The 18,000-nt window shown below is 50.5% G+C and overlaps 1 protein-coding gene across 1 annotated transcript in view; it reads right to left on the bottom strand.

The window, feature by feature from the left end:
* Positions 1-11,290, bottom strand: part of VASP (vasodilator stimulated phosphoprotein) — a 43,837-nt gene extending 32,547 nt beyond the window's left edge. The window contains exon 1 of the mRNA XM_083455359.1: positions 11,010-11,290. Coding sequence (XP_083311485.1) covers positions 11,010-11,014 — 5 coding nt within the window. The 5' untranslated portion in view covers positions 11,015-11,290. The remainder of the gene's footprint in view (positions 1-11,009) is intronic.
* Positions 11,291-18,000: the final 6,710 nt, after the last annotated feature.

The raw sequence follows: 18,000 nt of genomic DNA, 5'->3' as shown, positions 1-18,000 counted from the left end.
TCCGGGCACGGGTAGTGGCCATTGAATATGCCCAGTCTGAGGTTGGTGGCCACCCACCCCAGCCTCCAGTGGCAGCGAGTTCCACAGGTTAACTCTTTGCAGCAGAGGCAGCAGCAATGGAATTTTACCATTGTACGGTGGAGAGCATACTAACCTATGGTCTGTGTGTGTGGATTGGGAGCTGCCCGGCCAGGGAAAAAACAATGCTGTCCAGGGTTGTAAAGACTGCGGAGAGAATAATTGGGTGCACTCTTCCCACCTTGGATCAAATCTGTGCTGCCAGGTGCCATAAGAAAGCGGCAGAGATAGCGCAGGATAGTGCGCACCCCGGAAATGATCTCTTTCAGCTTCTGCCTTCTGGAAGAAGGTACGGGGTTATAAAGACCAGGACTAGCCGCCTGAGAAACAGTTTCTACGCAAATGCAATTCTGGTTCTAAACGCAGCATAAGGAGTCTCTATAGTATAGTGTATTTTATAGTATAGTGTATTTTAAAATGGGGTTTCAGAGTTTTTAGGGGTTTTTATAGTATAGTATAGTGTATTTTAGGGATGCGGGTGGCGCTGTGGGTTAAAGCCTCAGTGCCTAGGGCTTGCTGATCGAAAGGTTGGCGGTTCGAATCCCTGTGGCGGGGTGCGCTCCCGTCGTTCGGTCCCAGCGCCTGCCAACCTAGCAGTTCGAAAGCACTCTCGGGTGCAAGTAGATAAATAGGGACCGCTTACTAGCGGGAAGGTAAACAGCATTTCCGTATGCGGCTCTGGCTCGCCAGAGCAGCGATGTCACGCTGGCCACGTGACCCGGAAGTGTCTCCGGACAGCGCTGGCCCCCGGCCTCTTGAGTGAGATGGGCGCACAACCCTAGAGTCTGTCAAGACTGGTTCGTATGGGCAGGGGTACCTTTACCTTTTTATAGTGTATTTTAAAATGGGGTTTCAGAGTTTTTAGGGGTTTTTGAATGTTTTATGTAGTTTTTCAATTTCATTGTTCTGTATGGGACAATGACAATAAAGATATCTATCATCTATCTATCTATCTATCATCTATCTATCTATCTATCTATCTATCTATCTATCTATCATCTATCTATCTATCTATCTATCTATCTAACTAGAAGTCCTTTCTTTGCCCTGTGGCGGGGCAACACCCTGGCCCTTAGCTTGCAGAACAAGGCGTCCTGGGGCTCGCTGTTCTGGCTGGCTCATCCCTTGTGTTTGGGGCTGGCAGCATTTAGTCATCTGAGGAATGAGGAAAATGGGGCTTAGCAACCCAGCGCATGAAGCAAAAGGAAGTCACGCTTTTAAACGCCGAATCTTAACCTCCCGTGTCCCCTATGAACGGCGCAGCTGCATCAGAACGCCCCAGGATCCTGCTTCCGACAGAGGACAGCCAAGGTGCTTCTGGAAGCTCCCAAGCAGAGCACACACACAAGCACACTTCTGCTACTTTTGTACTCTGTCCCCAGTACATCAAATTTAGAGGTAGACACTCTCTGAATATGGAGCCTCCATTATCATTCAATTCAGGGTCTTTGTTCCTGGCTGACGGACCAAACCACCCCCATGAATTTGTCTAATATCTCTCTCTCTCTCTCTCTCTCTCTCTCTCTCTCTCTCTCTCTCACCAGAAGCATTTAACTTGGCATTGTAGGGGACGATATTAACAGACAGGACTAGAAATTGTTTTTATACGCAACAACAGCAGCAAGTATATTATTGGCACAAAAATGGAAGCAAGAAGAATTGCCAAAGAAGAATGGCAAATGAAATTAACGGACTCTGCAGAATCAGATAAATTAACAGGAAGGATTCGAAACCTGCGGGATCAGAGATTCTTAGAGGACTGGAGTAAATATCTGAACTATTTGGAAAGCAATTGTGACGAACAGATTACGCTAGCAGGACGGCAAGAAGTTCTGTAAGGAGGACTTTGTGAAATATTGCAAGCAAGACTTTGAAAAGAGTTATTAGTTAAGGGCAATTAAAAGCAATAGAGAAATTAAGAAATGCAGAACAAGGGATAAAGAACGGAAAATCTTCAGAGGTTGTTGATGGAAGTCTAAAATATTGTAGAGGGAAGGGATTTGCTGATTAAATATTTGAACTGGAATACAGTGAGGGGAGGTGTGGGGAAGTCTGGGAAATAAGTAAATGCAAGGAATATTATGAGAATGGAATTGTTTTTATTTGTTTTTTCTGTGTTGTTGTTTTTGTATTTTTGTATCTTTGTATTTTTTGTATTTTTCTTTTTATGCAAAAATCCTAATAAAAATATTATAAAAAATAAAATAAAATATTGTATAAGATAAGGAGTTATGTTAAATGATTGTTGGAATTTATATGTTAAAAAATTATTTCACCGAAATAGCTGCCTCTCCCCTTCCCGCCCCAAACAATGGAGCATCTTTCTCCTGGAGATGAAATGGAAGCTTTTCTCGTCATTGCACTCATTTCAGTGGTTAAGGCTAAGAAGCCTTTAAAAAGAGGAAGGTTGCGGACAATCCTTCGTCAGAGGTTTTCAAGTAGAGGCTGGGAGGGGGGGCACAGAACTGTAGAGCTGGAAGGGATCCCCAAGGGCATCTAGCCCAACCCCCGGGCAATGCACGCTCCCCCATCCAATTTGAAACCCAACCGGACCCTGCTTAGCTTCGCAAACGTGCTAGCCATTTTATTGCAGCACCACCAGGAGGGGGAATAGTTCAGGAGTCGTCAGCTGCGATTCCTGCATTGCCGCGGGTTGGGACGGATGACCTTCGGGGGTCCCTCCCAATTCTACGACTGTGTGAATTTGCCTTTTGAAAGGCTTGGTTTTCATTGGCATCTTACTGGGTATATGTGTGAGCCCACCTGGTGCTCTCAAACCTCCCCAAAAAGTTCTGTGTCAGCCAGGGCTGATGGGAGTTGTAGTCCAATGAGATCTGAGGGCACCAGATTGCCTTCAAGGCATAAGCCACAACTCCCTGGGAGCCCAAGGGTTAACTTCCTCTTCCCAGTCAGTCCATGTACACAGTGGAAAAGGGAAATGGGTCAGGCTGCTTCCTGCTCCTTAGGTAATCAGCCAGGACTCATTAAATCGCCTGCAACATCTCAGACCCACCATCAGTACTAATAAGCAACTCAATCAAGTAACTGCAAAGTTCAGGGGCCTCTCTGGACTCCTGCCTGGGCTGCCCATTTTACAGATTGGGAAAGTTAAGGCAGGAAGGGGGAAAGGCTGGATCTCAAACAAGACGTGGCAGACAGGCACACACATGGGAGCACATAGACAGAGAAAGCGGCGTTTTTGTTCCTTGTCAAAGTGAAAAAATGAAAATGGGACGCGGGTGGCGCTGTGATCTAGGGCTTGCTAATCAGAAGGTTGGCGGTTTGAATCCCCGCGACAGGGTGAGCTCCCGTTGCTCGGTCCCTGCTCCTGCCAACCTAGCAGTTCGAAAGCACGTCAAAGTGCAAGTAGATAAATAGGTACCGCTCCGGCGGGAAGGTAAACGGCGTTTCCGTGCGCTGCTCTGGTTCACCAGAAGCGGCTCAGTCATGCTGGCCACATGACCCAGAAGCTATATGCCGGCTCCCTCGGCCAGTAAAGCAGGATGAGCGCTGCAACCCCAGAGTTGTCCATGACTGGACCTAATGATCAGGGGTCCCTTTACTTTTTAAAAGTGAAAATTACTGTTGCCTTTCAGGTCAGAAACCTTGCAAGGCCACATGCCAGCCTGGTGTAGTGGTTAGAGCGTCGGACTAGGACCTGGGAGAGACCAAGGTTCAAATCCCACCCCCCACTCATCCATGACACTCACTGGGTACAACTTAGGAAACCAGTCATAACATCATAGAATTGGAAGGGACCCTGAAGGCTACTGGACTACTGCAACACGCTCTACGTGGGGCTACCTTTGAAGGTGACTCAGAAACTACAACTAATCCAGAATTCGGCAGCTAGACTGGTGACTGGGAGCGGCCGCCGAGACCACATAACACCGGTCCTGAAAGACCTACATTGGCTCCCAGTACGTTTCCGAGCACAATTCAAAGTGTTGGTGCTGACCTTTAAAGCCCTAAACAGCCTCGGTCCAGTATACCTGAAGGAGCGTCTCCACCCCCATCATTCTGCCTGGACACTGAGGTCCAGCGCTGAGGGCCTTCTGGTGGTTCCCTCCCTGCGAGAAGCCAAGTTACAGGGAACCAGGCACAGGGCCTTCTCGGTAGTGGCACCCTCCCTGTAGAACGCCCTCCCACCAGATGTCAAAGAGAACAACAAGTACCAGACTTTTAGAAGACATCTGAAGGCTGAAGGGAAGCTTTTAATGTTTAATGCATTACTGTATTTTAATATTGTGTTGGAAGCCGTCCAGAGTGGCTGGGGAAGTCCAGCCAGATGGGCGGGGTATTATTATTATTATTATTATTATTATTATTATTATTATTATTTCCAACCCAGCTTCCTGTTGGCCTGGTCTACCTCACAGGGTTGCTGTGGGGGATTAAATGAGGCTGGGTTTAGGAAAAGCATCCCCCCAAGTCCTTCACATTAGACTTTAACGATTCAGTCCTTGCAATGCAAAACTTTGAGATTAATAGCTGGCTGGGCAGGGCAGTCGCAGTCAGCATTCCTACATTGCAGGGGGTTGGACTAGATGACCTTGGGGGGTCCCAGCTGTACAGTTCCATGTTTCTAAGCATCTTCGTTCCCCAAAGTGGCTGGGGGAGGGTTTTCGGGGGGGAGCATGCAACATAACACCCCCTTCACTCCCTGACTCTCAGCTGTTGAAAGATACCAGAAAGAGACCCAAAGTGGCAGATTTTTTTTTTTTGGGGGGGGGGAGAAAATAAAATCACCAGTTGCTGCAGCTGCTGAAACTTCTCAGGCCTCCCCCACAGCTCTAACCACTAGGCACTGCATGAAGACGCAAATAAAACCCTGGCCGGCCGCTGAAATCTGCTTCTCCTACCCACAGCTTTCAGTGCTGACGTGGTCTCAGGAGGGACGTGGAAGCGAGAAAAGCTGTGGGTTTTCAAGGGGTGGGGAAGGTGGGGGTTGTTTCTGCACAGCCGCATGTGCAGCAATGCCGCCCCCCCCACTGCCATGACCCAGACCCGACAGAAAACTCAAGGGGTGGCTGAGAGCTCTGGGAGTCAGGATTGCTGGAGGGCTCTTTTGCACCTTGCAAAATGCAAAATAAAGGCTATGCAAATGAGAGGGACAAAAGGGCCTTTTGCGGTTTTGTTAGAAGAGGTGGATTCGATGAGGTCCTGGAAGTGCAGAGGATCCTCCAGTCCAACCCCCCCCCCCAAAAAAAAAATGCAAGGTCATCCGGTGCCAGGAAACTCTAATTGCTGATGTGCTGCGAACAACCTTGATACTCCTGTCTGCTGAGAAAGGAATTAAAACCTCCCTCCCCTGTGCTAACCGCAAGGATGGAGGTCGAGAGCCACTGATGGGAGCTGGGTTCGAATCCCCGCTCAGCTGGGTGTGTGACTTTGGTTCAGTCACAGACTCTCAGCCTAGCCTACTCCGCAGGGTCGTTGTGAGGACTAAGTGAGGTTGACACCACCTCAGAAGAAAGGAAGGGGGGGGAATGTATAAATGTAATCGTCAAAGATTTCTCAGTATATACCCGAGAGTCAACGAACGCAGATCTGAAACCGTTCCACATCACGCAACTCCTCTGCGAAATCAAGTTCCTGCCCAGAAGTTTGCAAGGCCGTCAGTTCAACCCCAGCAGTGAAGGGGAACGAAGTCTCAGGTCAGCCACTCTTAACACACACCTCACCGTTGGGCTGTTTCGGACTACAATTCCCATCAGTCCTAGCATATCAGCCATGGATGATGGGAGTTGTACTCCAGAACATCTGGAGACAGCACTAGGTTGCTGCATGGCCAGGGGAAAAACAATGCTGTCCAGGGTTGTAAAGACTGCGGAGAGAATAACTGGGTGCCCTCTTCCCACCTTGGATCAAATCTACGCTTCCAGGTGCCATAAGAAAGCTGCAGAGATAGCGCAGGATAGTGCGCACCCCGGAAATGATCTCTTTCAGCTTCTGCCTTCTGGAAGAAGGTCCAGGGTTATAAAGACTAGGACAAGCCGCCTGAGAAACAGTTTCTACGCAAATGCAATTCTGGTTCTAAACGCAGCATAAGGAGTCTCTATAGTATATTGTATTTTTAAATGGGGTTTCAGAGTTTGTAGGGGGATAACCAGGTTGGGATAGCGGGCTTGTTGGTTTTTGAATGTCTTGTGTAGATTTTTCAGTTTTGTTGTTCTGTATGGGACAATGACAACGAAGATCATCGTATTGTTGGGGAATTCTGTGTTTAAAATGTATCATTGAAAGACAGAGTTATTAAGCCTAAACAAGGCAGGCATGGGGTGGCAGAGAATGAAGTTTTAGAGCCATCAGAATTAATGAACGTGGCTGAGTTAGGTCCATTGATTTCGAAACGTCTATTCTGAGTAAGGCTAAGAGTTGGAAGCGTTCCCCCAGAGGCCATCTAGTCCAACCTGGTGCAATCATGCAGGAATTGCAGCTATAAAGAATCGAAGGGATAACCTTTCAGAGCTGTTTGAGCGTGCTGTCAAGAGCAGAGACAGGAACAACCCAGCGGTAGACGTGGTAAGCTTGGACTTCCCCCAAAAAGAGCTTTTGACAAAGTCCTACACACCAAAGGCTCTCGAGGGAACTTAATCATGGAATAAGGAGACAATTCTCTAGTGACTCAAAGTCGTCTCACCCTGCGAGGAGTCAACCAAGGAAATGAATGGGCGGCAGTTTCAGAACATGCAGCGCACGACTGACCTCAAATGCTGCGAGACGCAGATTTAAAAAGGGATTGGACCTATGTTTGCAGCCCATTCTTAGCCAGAGCAGCGAAGTGGAGCCTCCATCAACAACAGCAGCCTACATGGAAACACCGGCTGCCAGGATGTTCAACTTTCCCTTGTGGGCTACTAGAGATAACTGGATGACCGACACTGGAAACACGTCCGGAGGCCAGACTAGGTCATTCACTCTTGAGATAACCAGACCCACAGGTCAGGGGTCACAGCCCCCATTTTTTTAAGAAAAGGCAGCATATAAGAGGATCTGTCCGATATTTTTGGGGTCCCACCGGAGCTACTGATGAGGGAATCTGCACCCCACTGTCGACATAATACGGCGTTTTATGGCTTAAGTGAGGGCGGCAGGTCTCTGGCCTCAGGGCGCTTACAGTCTTAAAATTAATTTAGCCTCCTCTGTGCCCTTTGAGACACCCAGAGCTCCCCATTTAAATGAGCACTCAGTGTAACCTGCCCAAATGAATGGACCTAGCTTAGCCACGTCCATCCATTTCAATGGGTACACCCCAGGGGAAGGGACGCGGGTGGAGCTGTGGGTTAAACCACAGAGCCTAGGACTTGCCGATCAGAAGGTCGGCGGTTCGAATCCCCACGATGGGGTGAGCTCCCGTTGCTCGGTCCCTGCTCCTGCCCACCTAGCAGTTCGAAAGCACATCAAATTGCAAGTAGATAAATAGGTACCACTCTGGTGGGAAGGTAAACGGTGTTTCCGTGCACAGCTCTAGTTCGCCAGAAGCGGCTTAGTTATGCTGGCCACATGACCCGGAAGCTGTACGCTGGCTCCCTCGGCCAATAAAGCGAGATGAGCGCCGCAACCCCAGAGTCGGTCACGACTGGACCTAATGGTCAGGGGTCCCTTTACCTTACACCAGGGAAAACTTAGCCAACAACCCCCCACAACTCCCTTACTTCCCATCCCAGGGCAACCTCAGTGCCTGAGAGATCCCTGCCTCCAGATTGTGCAAAACACCAGACAGGACTTTTCTCCGAAATCTTCCAAGGATGTCCTACTACACCAGCCGTTTCCAAAATTCTGGGGGTCACGGCCCCCTTGGTCCCATAAACTCACCCCCCCAGCATTCTATAAAAAGCATTATTCAGAATAGCGGTTCGCACGGCCCACTTCGGAAGAGAATAATAGAACTCAAAGCAGTGAACGGCACATTTATTCAAAACCCAAATAAAACTGTTTAGTTTGATTAATCTGAACAAAGTTATTGGACTTGCTCCAGGGACACCAGCTTTTCAAAGTCTGGTGGTCATTTGCACCTCCAGCGACTCCCCCCCCCAAGGAATCCTGCCCACCCCCACTTTGGGACACCTCCCCCCCCCCCGAAGTCCTACACGTTCCCTTTCTCTGCATTTCCTCCTACTGAGACCAAGAACCCTGTGAGCCCTTCAGGGCTGACTAATTCGGAGGTAATGCTGATGATGGCAGCCCAGGCAGCGATCAATCTTGTCAGCCTTTAAGGCGTCACTGCACTCTGTGTCTCTTGCAGCGAAGATGACAAACTGACCTCTTCCGGGTTGCTTAACCTGCAAAACCCACACCCTGCCTCCCCCACCCCAACTTTCCTTCTCCTACTGTAAGGCTGCAGGCGGGGGCTGCCCTTTTAAAAATAATAAAAAATTGCAATACAGCAACTGGAGATCGGCTTATAGATAAGGCATATCGTAGATTTTAAACTCAGGGCCCCGCACTTGATCTGAATCTACTTCCCCTACAGTTCACTTCCTTTTGCTTTCAGGGGATCGGGGCCACAGACACAGCTTTCCGCTGGATTAAGGAGGCGAGGGGAGAACGGCATTTACACCCCAGCTTTTTCTCCAAGCAGCTCAAGATATGGTTGGCCAACCTCCTCATTTCACCCCTACAACAACCCTGTGAGGTAGGTCAGGCTGGGACGCAGTGAATGGACCCCCCCCCAAGGTGACACTCAGTGGCCAAGTGGGGGTTCGAACCCTGATCTGACACACCAACGCCAGTGTTTCCCCAAGCTGGAGTCTCCAGCTGTTTTGGGACTACAATTCCCATCATCCCACTAGCTAGTTAAGGATGATGGGAGTTGTAGTCTACTGCTCTAACCACTACACCACACTGCCTCTTCCCTTGGTTTGGAACGGCTGGTACTTTCCAACTCTGCAGTTCTAGAATTCTATAATCCGGTGACTCGGGGATGGGAGCCGGGGAGGAATCTCTGAAAACTGCCGACTCAGGATGAACTCCCGCAGGCCTACTGACCGTCGGCGCCTCCTCGTCAGCCTAATTTCGGAAGGAGGGGGGCTGCTTGTCTCTCTCCCCTCTTGACCTCAGAACCCTCCCCGTATGGCTCAGAAATTATCACACTACGTCAACGAAGCAGGGGAAAACACTCTGCACATGCTCAAAAGCACAACCTCGCAAGTCCCAGGACGCAGAAAATGAGGTGGGAGGGCTTAAGACCTACCTGAGACTTAAGAATTAAGATTTTTTTTGGGGGGGGGGACAACTTGAGCCTGGACAACCTTAAATAGCCTGCCTTGAAATAGGTTTACAATTCCAAACCTGCATTCACTGAGAGAGACGTGGAGGTAGGTGGGGGGTCTTTGGTGTGTCCCCCCCCTCAACTTGAGGAAAGGAGCGAAGGCGGCACAACGGGGGCAGGATCAGGGCCAGGATCGCAAGGGAAAGAGAGATGGAGGTTTGAGGTGCCCCTCATTCCCCTACAATTTCTGAGAAGGGGGCGCAATGGTACCTAAAGCCAGTCTGGTCATCTTCAGAAAAGGATCCGTTCAAGAGGACTGACCACTTATGGGATGTCCAGCATTGGCCAGAACCTCTGGGACCCACCGGACCAGCACCCCAAATTCGGGAAGGGTCTTGGGCTCCAGGAAAGATCACTTTCCCTGTCCCATCAGAGGGGCGGAGCCACCCCCTCTCAGGAATGCCCTCCTGGGAGAAAACAACTTCCTGTGTCCTTAAAGGGGGGGGGGGGTATTTGTTCCTTAGGTGTGGGGTTGCAAGGAACTAAGCATACACGGATCACAGGATCCAACCTTTGAGGCTCCTCTCCACTCCCCACGGATCAGAGGTGTCGCTCCCCCCTTCGACTCGACCCCTTGCAGCCCCCACCCCAAATCCTGACCTTCAGTCCTCTATTGCAGAACTAGGAAATGCCCCCTCCGCCCCCCCAAAAAAACTTAAAACTCCCAGCCCAACGCGAAATGCATTCACAACCCCCTGGGAAAGAAATTGCATTCCTCACAACCCCCCCCGCCCGCCCCACTTATGGAGGACACGAGGCAGCTGTGGGGCAAATCTATCCTTATCTCTTCCTGTTCCCCCCTTGCCCGGGGCGTGGCTCGTTTCCCTCCCCCCGGAGGAACTCCCCAACAAACTCCGCTGCCGTCCTGGAAGTCTCCCCCCTTATCTCAAGCGGGGGGGGGGGGCGAGCGATGAAGTCACACGGAAGGGCGTGGCTTCAGACATCAACTTGGGGTGCCCCCATTCAAAGATGGGCTGCGTGTGTCCACAGTTCATTCCGACCACAGGAATTTTTTTTGGGGGGGGGGAGACTGTATCATCTCTTGCCTCTTCCAAAGTGGGGGGCGGGGGAGTGCAAATCTCCCCTCCTATATTGGGGAACACTTCCGGAAAACACGCTCAATTGATCTTCAAAGAGAGGGCAGAAACGACCCCCCCTTTTAAAAAAAGAAGCTTCTAACTGTTTCTTGGGGGGGGGGTGTTAATCTTTGCCACGTGCACCTCTCTCCCAAGCGGTTACAAAAGGAACCAGGAAAACCGCGTAATGTGGGAGGGGGGTTCCCCCAAAGCAGCAACCCCCCAATGTTCTAGGTTCCCCAAACAGCAACAGCAACCCCAATGTTCCAGGTCCCCCAAAACCAACCCCCAATGTTCTAGCTCCCCCCCCCCCAGAAAAAAAATTCTGCGCTGGTTGCAGCCCCGACGGGAGGGCGGGGACCCGGGTGCCGCCGCGCTCCTTTCTTCGGAGCAGCCTCGGCGTGCCGCCTCCCGTGTCCCCGCTTGCTCCTTCCTCGGGGCGGAGGCCCACGGGGAACCCAGACGGCGCCCCCCCCCCCGCCGAAATCCCGGCTCCCGCAGCCCAGACAACAAAGGCTCCCTTCTCCCTCCCTCCCTCCGCCGCCGCCGCCGCGCCCGGGCAGCAGGTAGCACTAACCGACCTCATGTCTGCGGGCTCCGTGCGCGGCGCCGCCGCTCCTCCGACTGCCGCTTCCGCTGGGCTGCCGCTCGCCCAGACCTGGCTGGGTGGGGACGGGGGTGGGGCCGCGAGGAGGCCGGGCCGGAGACCCGGAGAGGAGGCTGCCGTCGCCGCCGCCGGAGCTCCAGGCTCAGACAGCAGCCCCGGGAGCCACCGGCGCCACAGCAGCAGCAGCGTCCGCTCCGGTCCCCATCCGCCGCTCCCCGCTTTCCTTCCTCCGGCCCGCGGCTGCCTCGGCCCGGCCCCCCGCCGCCCCCGCCGGGGGGGTCATGGTCCCGATCCTGCCTCGCCAGAGAAGGAGGGGAGGCGGAGAAAGAGAGAGAGGGGCGCGGGCACGCGCGCGCGCTCCCGCACCGGCCTCGCCTCCCCGCGCGCGCCCTCTTTGATGTGGTTACAATGTCGCCTCCCCCGCCCCTTGCTTCCTCTTTTTCTTCCCTCTCACTTTCCCCCCCCTTTGCTACATTTCATTCCGAAATTCCACTCCGCCTCCTCCCCCGCGCCGCGTTTCCACAATGCACCGCTCCGGCCCCGTCTTAAAAGGGGCGCGGCGGAGGGGGCGCCTTAAAAGGGCGATCGGAGGCGGGGGGTGCTGGGGGAGACGGGAGCGCGCCCCCGATGGGGACTTTAAAAAAATAATCATTTTTTTAATTGGTTTTCACATTATAAACAAACAAACACATAAGACAAACATAATAATAATAATAATAATAATAATAATAATAATAATAATAATAATAATAATTTATTTCTACCCTGCCCATCTGGCTGTGTTTCCCCAGCCACTCTTGGCGGCTTCCACAGAGACCAAAAATACACTAAAATGTCACACATTAAAAACTTCCCTGAACAGGGCTGCCTTCAGATGTCTTCTAAATGTCAGATAGTTGTTTATTTCTTTGACATCTGGTGGGAGGGCGTTCCACAGGGCGGGTGCCACCACCGAGGCGGCCCTCTGCCTGGTTCCCTGTAGCTTTGCTTCTCGCAATGAGGGAACTGCCAGAAGGCCCTCGGAGCTGGGCCTCAGCGTCTGGGCAGAACGATGGGGATGGAGACGCTCCTTCAGGTATCATAGCCTTATTGAAAATTACACTTGTTAACATTGTTAAGTGACTTCCTCGCTTCCCCTTGGTTGAATTTCATTGCAGATCCTTTTAACGGTTTTCCAAATCACAGTTCTTATAAAATTTAACTAAAACAATGACATCCTTAGATCTTCACATGATGAAATTAAACATATTAATTTGACGCTTAACATAAATCAAATCCTGAGCCAATTAAGTATCTGCAAGCTGTTTTCAGTTAATTTAACTTAACATATTTAGCTAAGTAATCATTGAACTTAATCCACTCTTCCTGGGAAAAGATTTATAATGAATTGGAAAAAATGTTGAAATATACATTTATCAAGAAACCAGAGGCCTTTCTCCTTGGAATAACAGGTCTGGAATTGCCCAAGAAAGATGTTAAATGATACTCCTCCTCCTTCTGGTCGCGGACTCTTCCGGTTGGTCAGCTAGCTCTGAAAAATCCATCATCTTTATCTGCCATTCTTCTATCGTTGGTAATTCTTGGGTTTTCCACTTTTTAGCTAATAAAATACGCGCAGCAGTTGTGGCATACATAAATAATTTAACATCTTTCAGCTGGAAGGGGTCCCCCAAAGGCCATCCAGTCCAGCCCCCTTCAATAATGCAGGAATCGCAGCTAAAAGAATCCCCATCCGATGGCATTCACAGCTGGAGAAGCCTTGGGCATCCAAACCTGGGTTTAAAAACCTCCCAGGCATACATTGTATTGCTCTAATACATACAACAGCCTTGTTGGGTAGGACAGTATAATTTGTCTCCCATGTTGAAGATAGGGGAGGCTGAGATGTGTGTCTGTGTGTATAATAAAGGTGTATACCAATTTAATAGACCTCTAACCAGTTTGCAAAGTATAATGACCAATTACAAGGCAGTCAATCAAGCAGTCATAGAATCAGCAGCGACAAGACATTAAATTTAACAGAGCCTTGCTTAAGGCAGCTTTATTATCAAGTAGGTAGGTCAGTTACACCCATACATATAGCCGCTATGACTACACACTAAGCTTTTATGTTATGCTTTTAAACTAGGGAATAATAATAATAATAACAATAATAATTTATTATTTTTACCCCGCCCATCTGGCTGGGCTTTCCCAGCCACTCTGGGCGGCTTCCAACAAAATATTAAAATACAGTAATGCATCAAACATTAAAAGCTTCCCTAAACAGGGCTGCCTTCAGATGTCTTCTAAAAGTCTGGTAGTTGTTCTCTTTGACATCTGGTGGGAGGGCGTTCCACAGGGCGGGTGCCACCACCGAGAAGGCCCTCTGCCTGGTTCCCTGTAACCTCACTTCTCGCAGTGAGGGAACCGCCAGAAGGCCCTCAGCGCTGGACACTCAGGGCTGAGTGATGGGGGTGAAGACGCTCCTTCAGTTATACTCGGCCGAGGCCATTTAGGGCTTTCAAGGTCAGCACCAACACTTTACATTGTGCTCAGAAATGTACTGGGAGCCAGTGTAGGTCTTTCAAGACTGGTGTTATGTTGTCTCGGCGGCCGCTCCCAGTCACCCGTCTAGCGGGAGACAACCAGAGCATGCACCACTCTGGCGAGACAGTTCACAGGCAGGAGGTTTTCATCCTGCATACCAAGTGTATTATTGTTGTCTTTTAATAGATTTGTCTACTGCCCTTCATCCAAAGAACACAGGGCAGTTCACAACATGCAGGATCTGGGGCCCACGTGTGACTGCATCAGCATTGTCCAACCTGGTGCCCCTGAGATTTTTTGAACCACAACTCCCTCCAGCCTCAGCCAGCCCCAGGCAGAACTGATAAGCCAAAGCTACATTCTGGAGGGACAGCAGCCATTTTGAGGGGGACAGAGTGGCAGCTTGCGCTCTTCTTGGTGGGTTTTTTGCCCACTTAGGGGCGTCCTTAGATCTGTCACCATCGTCGGAGGCACAGGGGTCCTCAGTGTCTCTCAAGAGCGCTTCCTTCCACCTTTGGCTGTTCCTTGGCAGGCATGGCTTGGCCATTGTATTGCAGACCTTCGCAACGTCTTGGCTGGACTACTGCAATGTATTCTACGTGGGGCTACCCTTGAAGGCGGTGAAGGTCCTGTGTAAGTGCCTGGAGGCGGTTGGAGGATGGATGGTTGCTAACAGATTGAGGTTGAATCCTGACAAAACAGAAGTACTGTTTTGGGGGGACAGGAGGTGGGCGGGTGTGGAGGACTCCGTGGTCCTGAATGGGGTAACTGTGTCCTTGAAGGACCAGGTGTGCAGCCTGGGAGTCATTTTGGACTCACAGCTGTCCATGGAGGCGCAGGCCAGTTCTGTGTCCAGGGCAGTGGTCTACCAGCTCCATCTGCTACGCAGGATGAGACCCTCCCTGCCCGCAGACTGTCTCGCCATAGTGGTGCATGCTCTGGTTATCTCCCACTTGGACTACTGCAATGCGCTCTACATGGGGCTACTGGAAACTACAACTAATCCAGAATGCGGCAGCTAGACTGGTGACTGGGAGCGGCCGCCAAGACCACAAAACACCGGTCCTGAAAGACCTACATTGGCTCCCAGTACGTTTCCGAGCACAATTCAAAGTGTTGGTGCTGACCTTTAAAGCCCTAAACGGCCTTGGCCAAGGTATACCTGAAGGAGCGTCTCCACCCCCATCGTTCAGCCCGGACACTGAGGTCCAGCTCCAAGGGCCTTCTGGCGGTTCCCTCACTGCGAGAAGCCAAGTTACAGGGAACCAGGCAGAGGACCTTCTAGGTAGTGGCGCCTTCCCTGTGGAACGCCCTCCCATCAGATGTCAAGGAAATAAACAACTACCTGACATTTAGAAGACATCTGAAGGCTGTCCTGTTTAGGGAAGTTTTTTAATGACTGATGTTTTAATGTATTTTAAATCTCCTGTTGGAAGCTGCCCAGAGTGGCTGGGGAAACCCAACCAGATGGGCGGGGCATAAGTAATAAATTGTTGTTGTTGTTAATATTATTAATTAAGTTGGTTCAGAAACTGCAGCTCATGCAGAGTGAAGCAACGCAGCTTTTGACCAGAACAACTCTGCATCCATTATGCAGTTACTGAAAGCTCCTTGCTGGCTGCCAGGAAATCTCCTAGCTTTGTTCAAGGTATCAATGCTGAGGTATGAAAGCCTAAAGGGCTTAATAGGAACCAGGTATCCTCAAGGTCCACAAATGACAACATGTTGGAGGTCCCAGGTCGCAAGGTGCTTAGATCGGTCTCAACTAGGGCCAGGGCCTTTTCAGTACTGGCCCCGACTTGGTGGAACGCTGTGTCACAAGAGACCAGGGCCCTGCGGGACTTGACATCTTTCCGCAGGGCCTGCAAGACAGAGCTGTTCCGCCTGGCCTTTGGTTTGGACTCACTCTGACCCTTATGTTTCCCTCCCCTTATGGTCTTGATCTATGGGCTACTTTTAAAATGAGGCTGCATTTTAAACTGCATTTTAACCTGAATTTTAAATTGCCCCCCCCCATTATGTTTTTACTGTAATTTTACTGGTGTTAGCTGCCCTGAGCCAGGCTCTGGCCAGGGAGGGCGGGGTATGAATAAAATTTATTACTATCATCACCATCACCATTATTATTAGGGACCACCTTGTCCCCCTGTACACCAGTTCTCCCATAGCCCTTTCGTTCCTATGCAAACTGAGGCCTAGAATCATCAAATTGGAATGGGTCCCAGGGGTCATCTAGTCCAACCCCGCCATGCAGGAATCACAGCTAAAGAATCCCTGACCGGCAGCCATCCGACCTCTGCTTAAAAAGCTCCATTGAAGCAGAGAGCTTGTCAAAGGAAAGAACTCCCGAGGCTTAAACCACCCCAGAAGAGGAGATTTCCGATCCGCTCTCTGCTCGTGGGAATGTGGGGAACTGGCTGTGGTTACTCTGTGTATGCTCAGAGGCTGGTCCCCTATGACCTTATGACTGAAGAGGGAACAGATGAAGCCCTGCGCAGATGAACGCCGGCTGGCCTCCCTCCCCTGTTTGTCTTGTGGGAGGGAAGGCATTGTCGGCCAAGGGAGGTGGCGCTTGGAGAGCGTTGGCTACAGTTATCTTGGCTCCGCCCCTCTGTGTGTGCCAGCTGCGGAACCAACCACTTTCCCCACTCTGTATCTATGGGTGTGTGAAATTTGGAGCCTGAATTTGCCTGGAATCCCATAACCCCCCTTTTCTTTGCACGGTTGTAATATGGTCTGAAGCTCAACATCAAAAAAACGAAGATCATGGCCACTGGGCCCATCACCTCCTGGCAAATAGAAGGGGAAGAAATGGAGGCAGTGAGAGATTTGACTTTCTTGGGCTCCATGATCACTGCAGATGGTGACAGCAGTCACGAAATTAAAAGACGCCTGCTTCTTGGGAGAAAAGCAATGACAAACCTAGACAGCATTTTAAAAAGCAGAGACATCACCTGGCCAGCAATGGTCCGTATAGTAAAAGCTCTGGTTTTCCCAGTAGTGATGTATGGAAGTGAGAGCTGGACCATAAAGAAGGCTGATCGCTGAAGAATAGATGCTTTTGAATTCTGGTTCTGGAGGAGACTCTTGAGAGTCCCATGGACTGCAAGAAGATCAAACCTCTCCATTCTGAAGGAAATCAGCCCTGAGTGCTCACTGGAAGGACAGATCCTAAAGCTGAGGCTCCAAGACTTTGGCCACCTCATGAGAAGAGAAGACTCCCTGGAAAAGACCCTGAAGTTGGGAACGATGGAGGGCACAAGGAGAAGGGGACGACAGAGGATGAGATGGTTGGACAGTGTTCTCAAAGCTACAAACATGAATCTGACCAAACTGCGGGTGGCAGTGGAAGACAGGAGTGCCTGGCGTGCTCTGGTCCATGGGGTCACGAAGAGTCGGACTCGACTAAATGACTAAACAACAAGGAGTCTTTGGATGGGGGGCTGTGCTATATACACCAGGTTGGGAAGCTCCTGGAAATTGAATTCAGTCTTTGGTCACTTCCTAAGAGCACTCTCTCTCTTGAAAGCCAGTGTGGTGTAGTGATTAAGAGCAGTGGACTCGTAATCTAGTGAACCGGGTTCGCGTCTCCGCTCCTCCACATGCAGCTGCTGGGTGACCTTGGGCCAGTCACACTTCTTTGAAGTCTCTCAGCCCCACTCACCTCACAGAGTGTTTGTTGTGAGGGAGGAGGGGAAAGGAGAAGGACAGATCCTGAAGCTGAGGCTCCAAGACTTTGGCCACCTCCTGAGAAGAGAAGACTCCCTGGAAAAGACCCTGATGTTGGGAAAGATGGAGGGCACAAGGAGAAGGGGACGACAGAGGACAAGATGGCTGGACAGTGTTCTCGAAGCTACCAGCATGAGTTTGACCAAACTGCGGGAGGCAGTGGAAGACAGGAGTGCCTGGCGTGCTCTGGTCCAGGGGGTCCCGAAGAGGCGGACACGACTAAACAACAACAAAACACACACACGAGAGGAAACCTGACCTCGTCACATGACACATTTATTTGGGGTCTGTGGTAACCCCTTATGCTAGGCCCTGTTTACACCCTACATGTAAAGTTCTAGGTCTAGGATAACTCTTTACAACAGTCAAGGGCTCCAACTAAGCAGACATCTGGGAGATTTCCTTTATTTCATTTTAATGCACAGTGGCAGGGTTTTTTTAGCCCACATGAATGTGGCCAAAAGGAGGATGGCATTCCATCATTCTCAGGTCAGAGTCGTACCATATATTTAAAGCACACTATGATGCCACTTTAAACAGCCATGGCTTCTTGCCACCCCCTAAATTTCTGGGAACTGTAGTTTAAGAGTGCTGAAAGTCCTCCATAGACCCCTATTCCCCTCGCAGAACTACAATTCCCAGAGTTCCCTGAGAAGAAGGATTGATCCTGAAAACCATTCTGTGAATTGTAGTTCTGTCAGGGGAAT

The sequence above is a fragment of the Podarcis tiliguerta genome (assembly GCF_965153285.1).
Source record: "Podarcis tiliguerta genome assembly, chromosome: 8".
Taxonomy (NCBI): Eukaryota; Metazoa; Chordata; class Lepidosauria; order Squamata; family Lacertidae; genus Podarcis; species Podarcis tiliguerta.
This window is presented reverse-complemented; position numbering and strand designations above follow the sequence as displayed.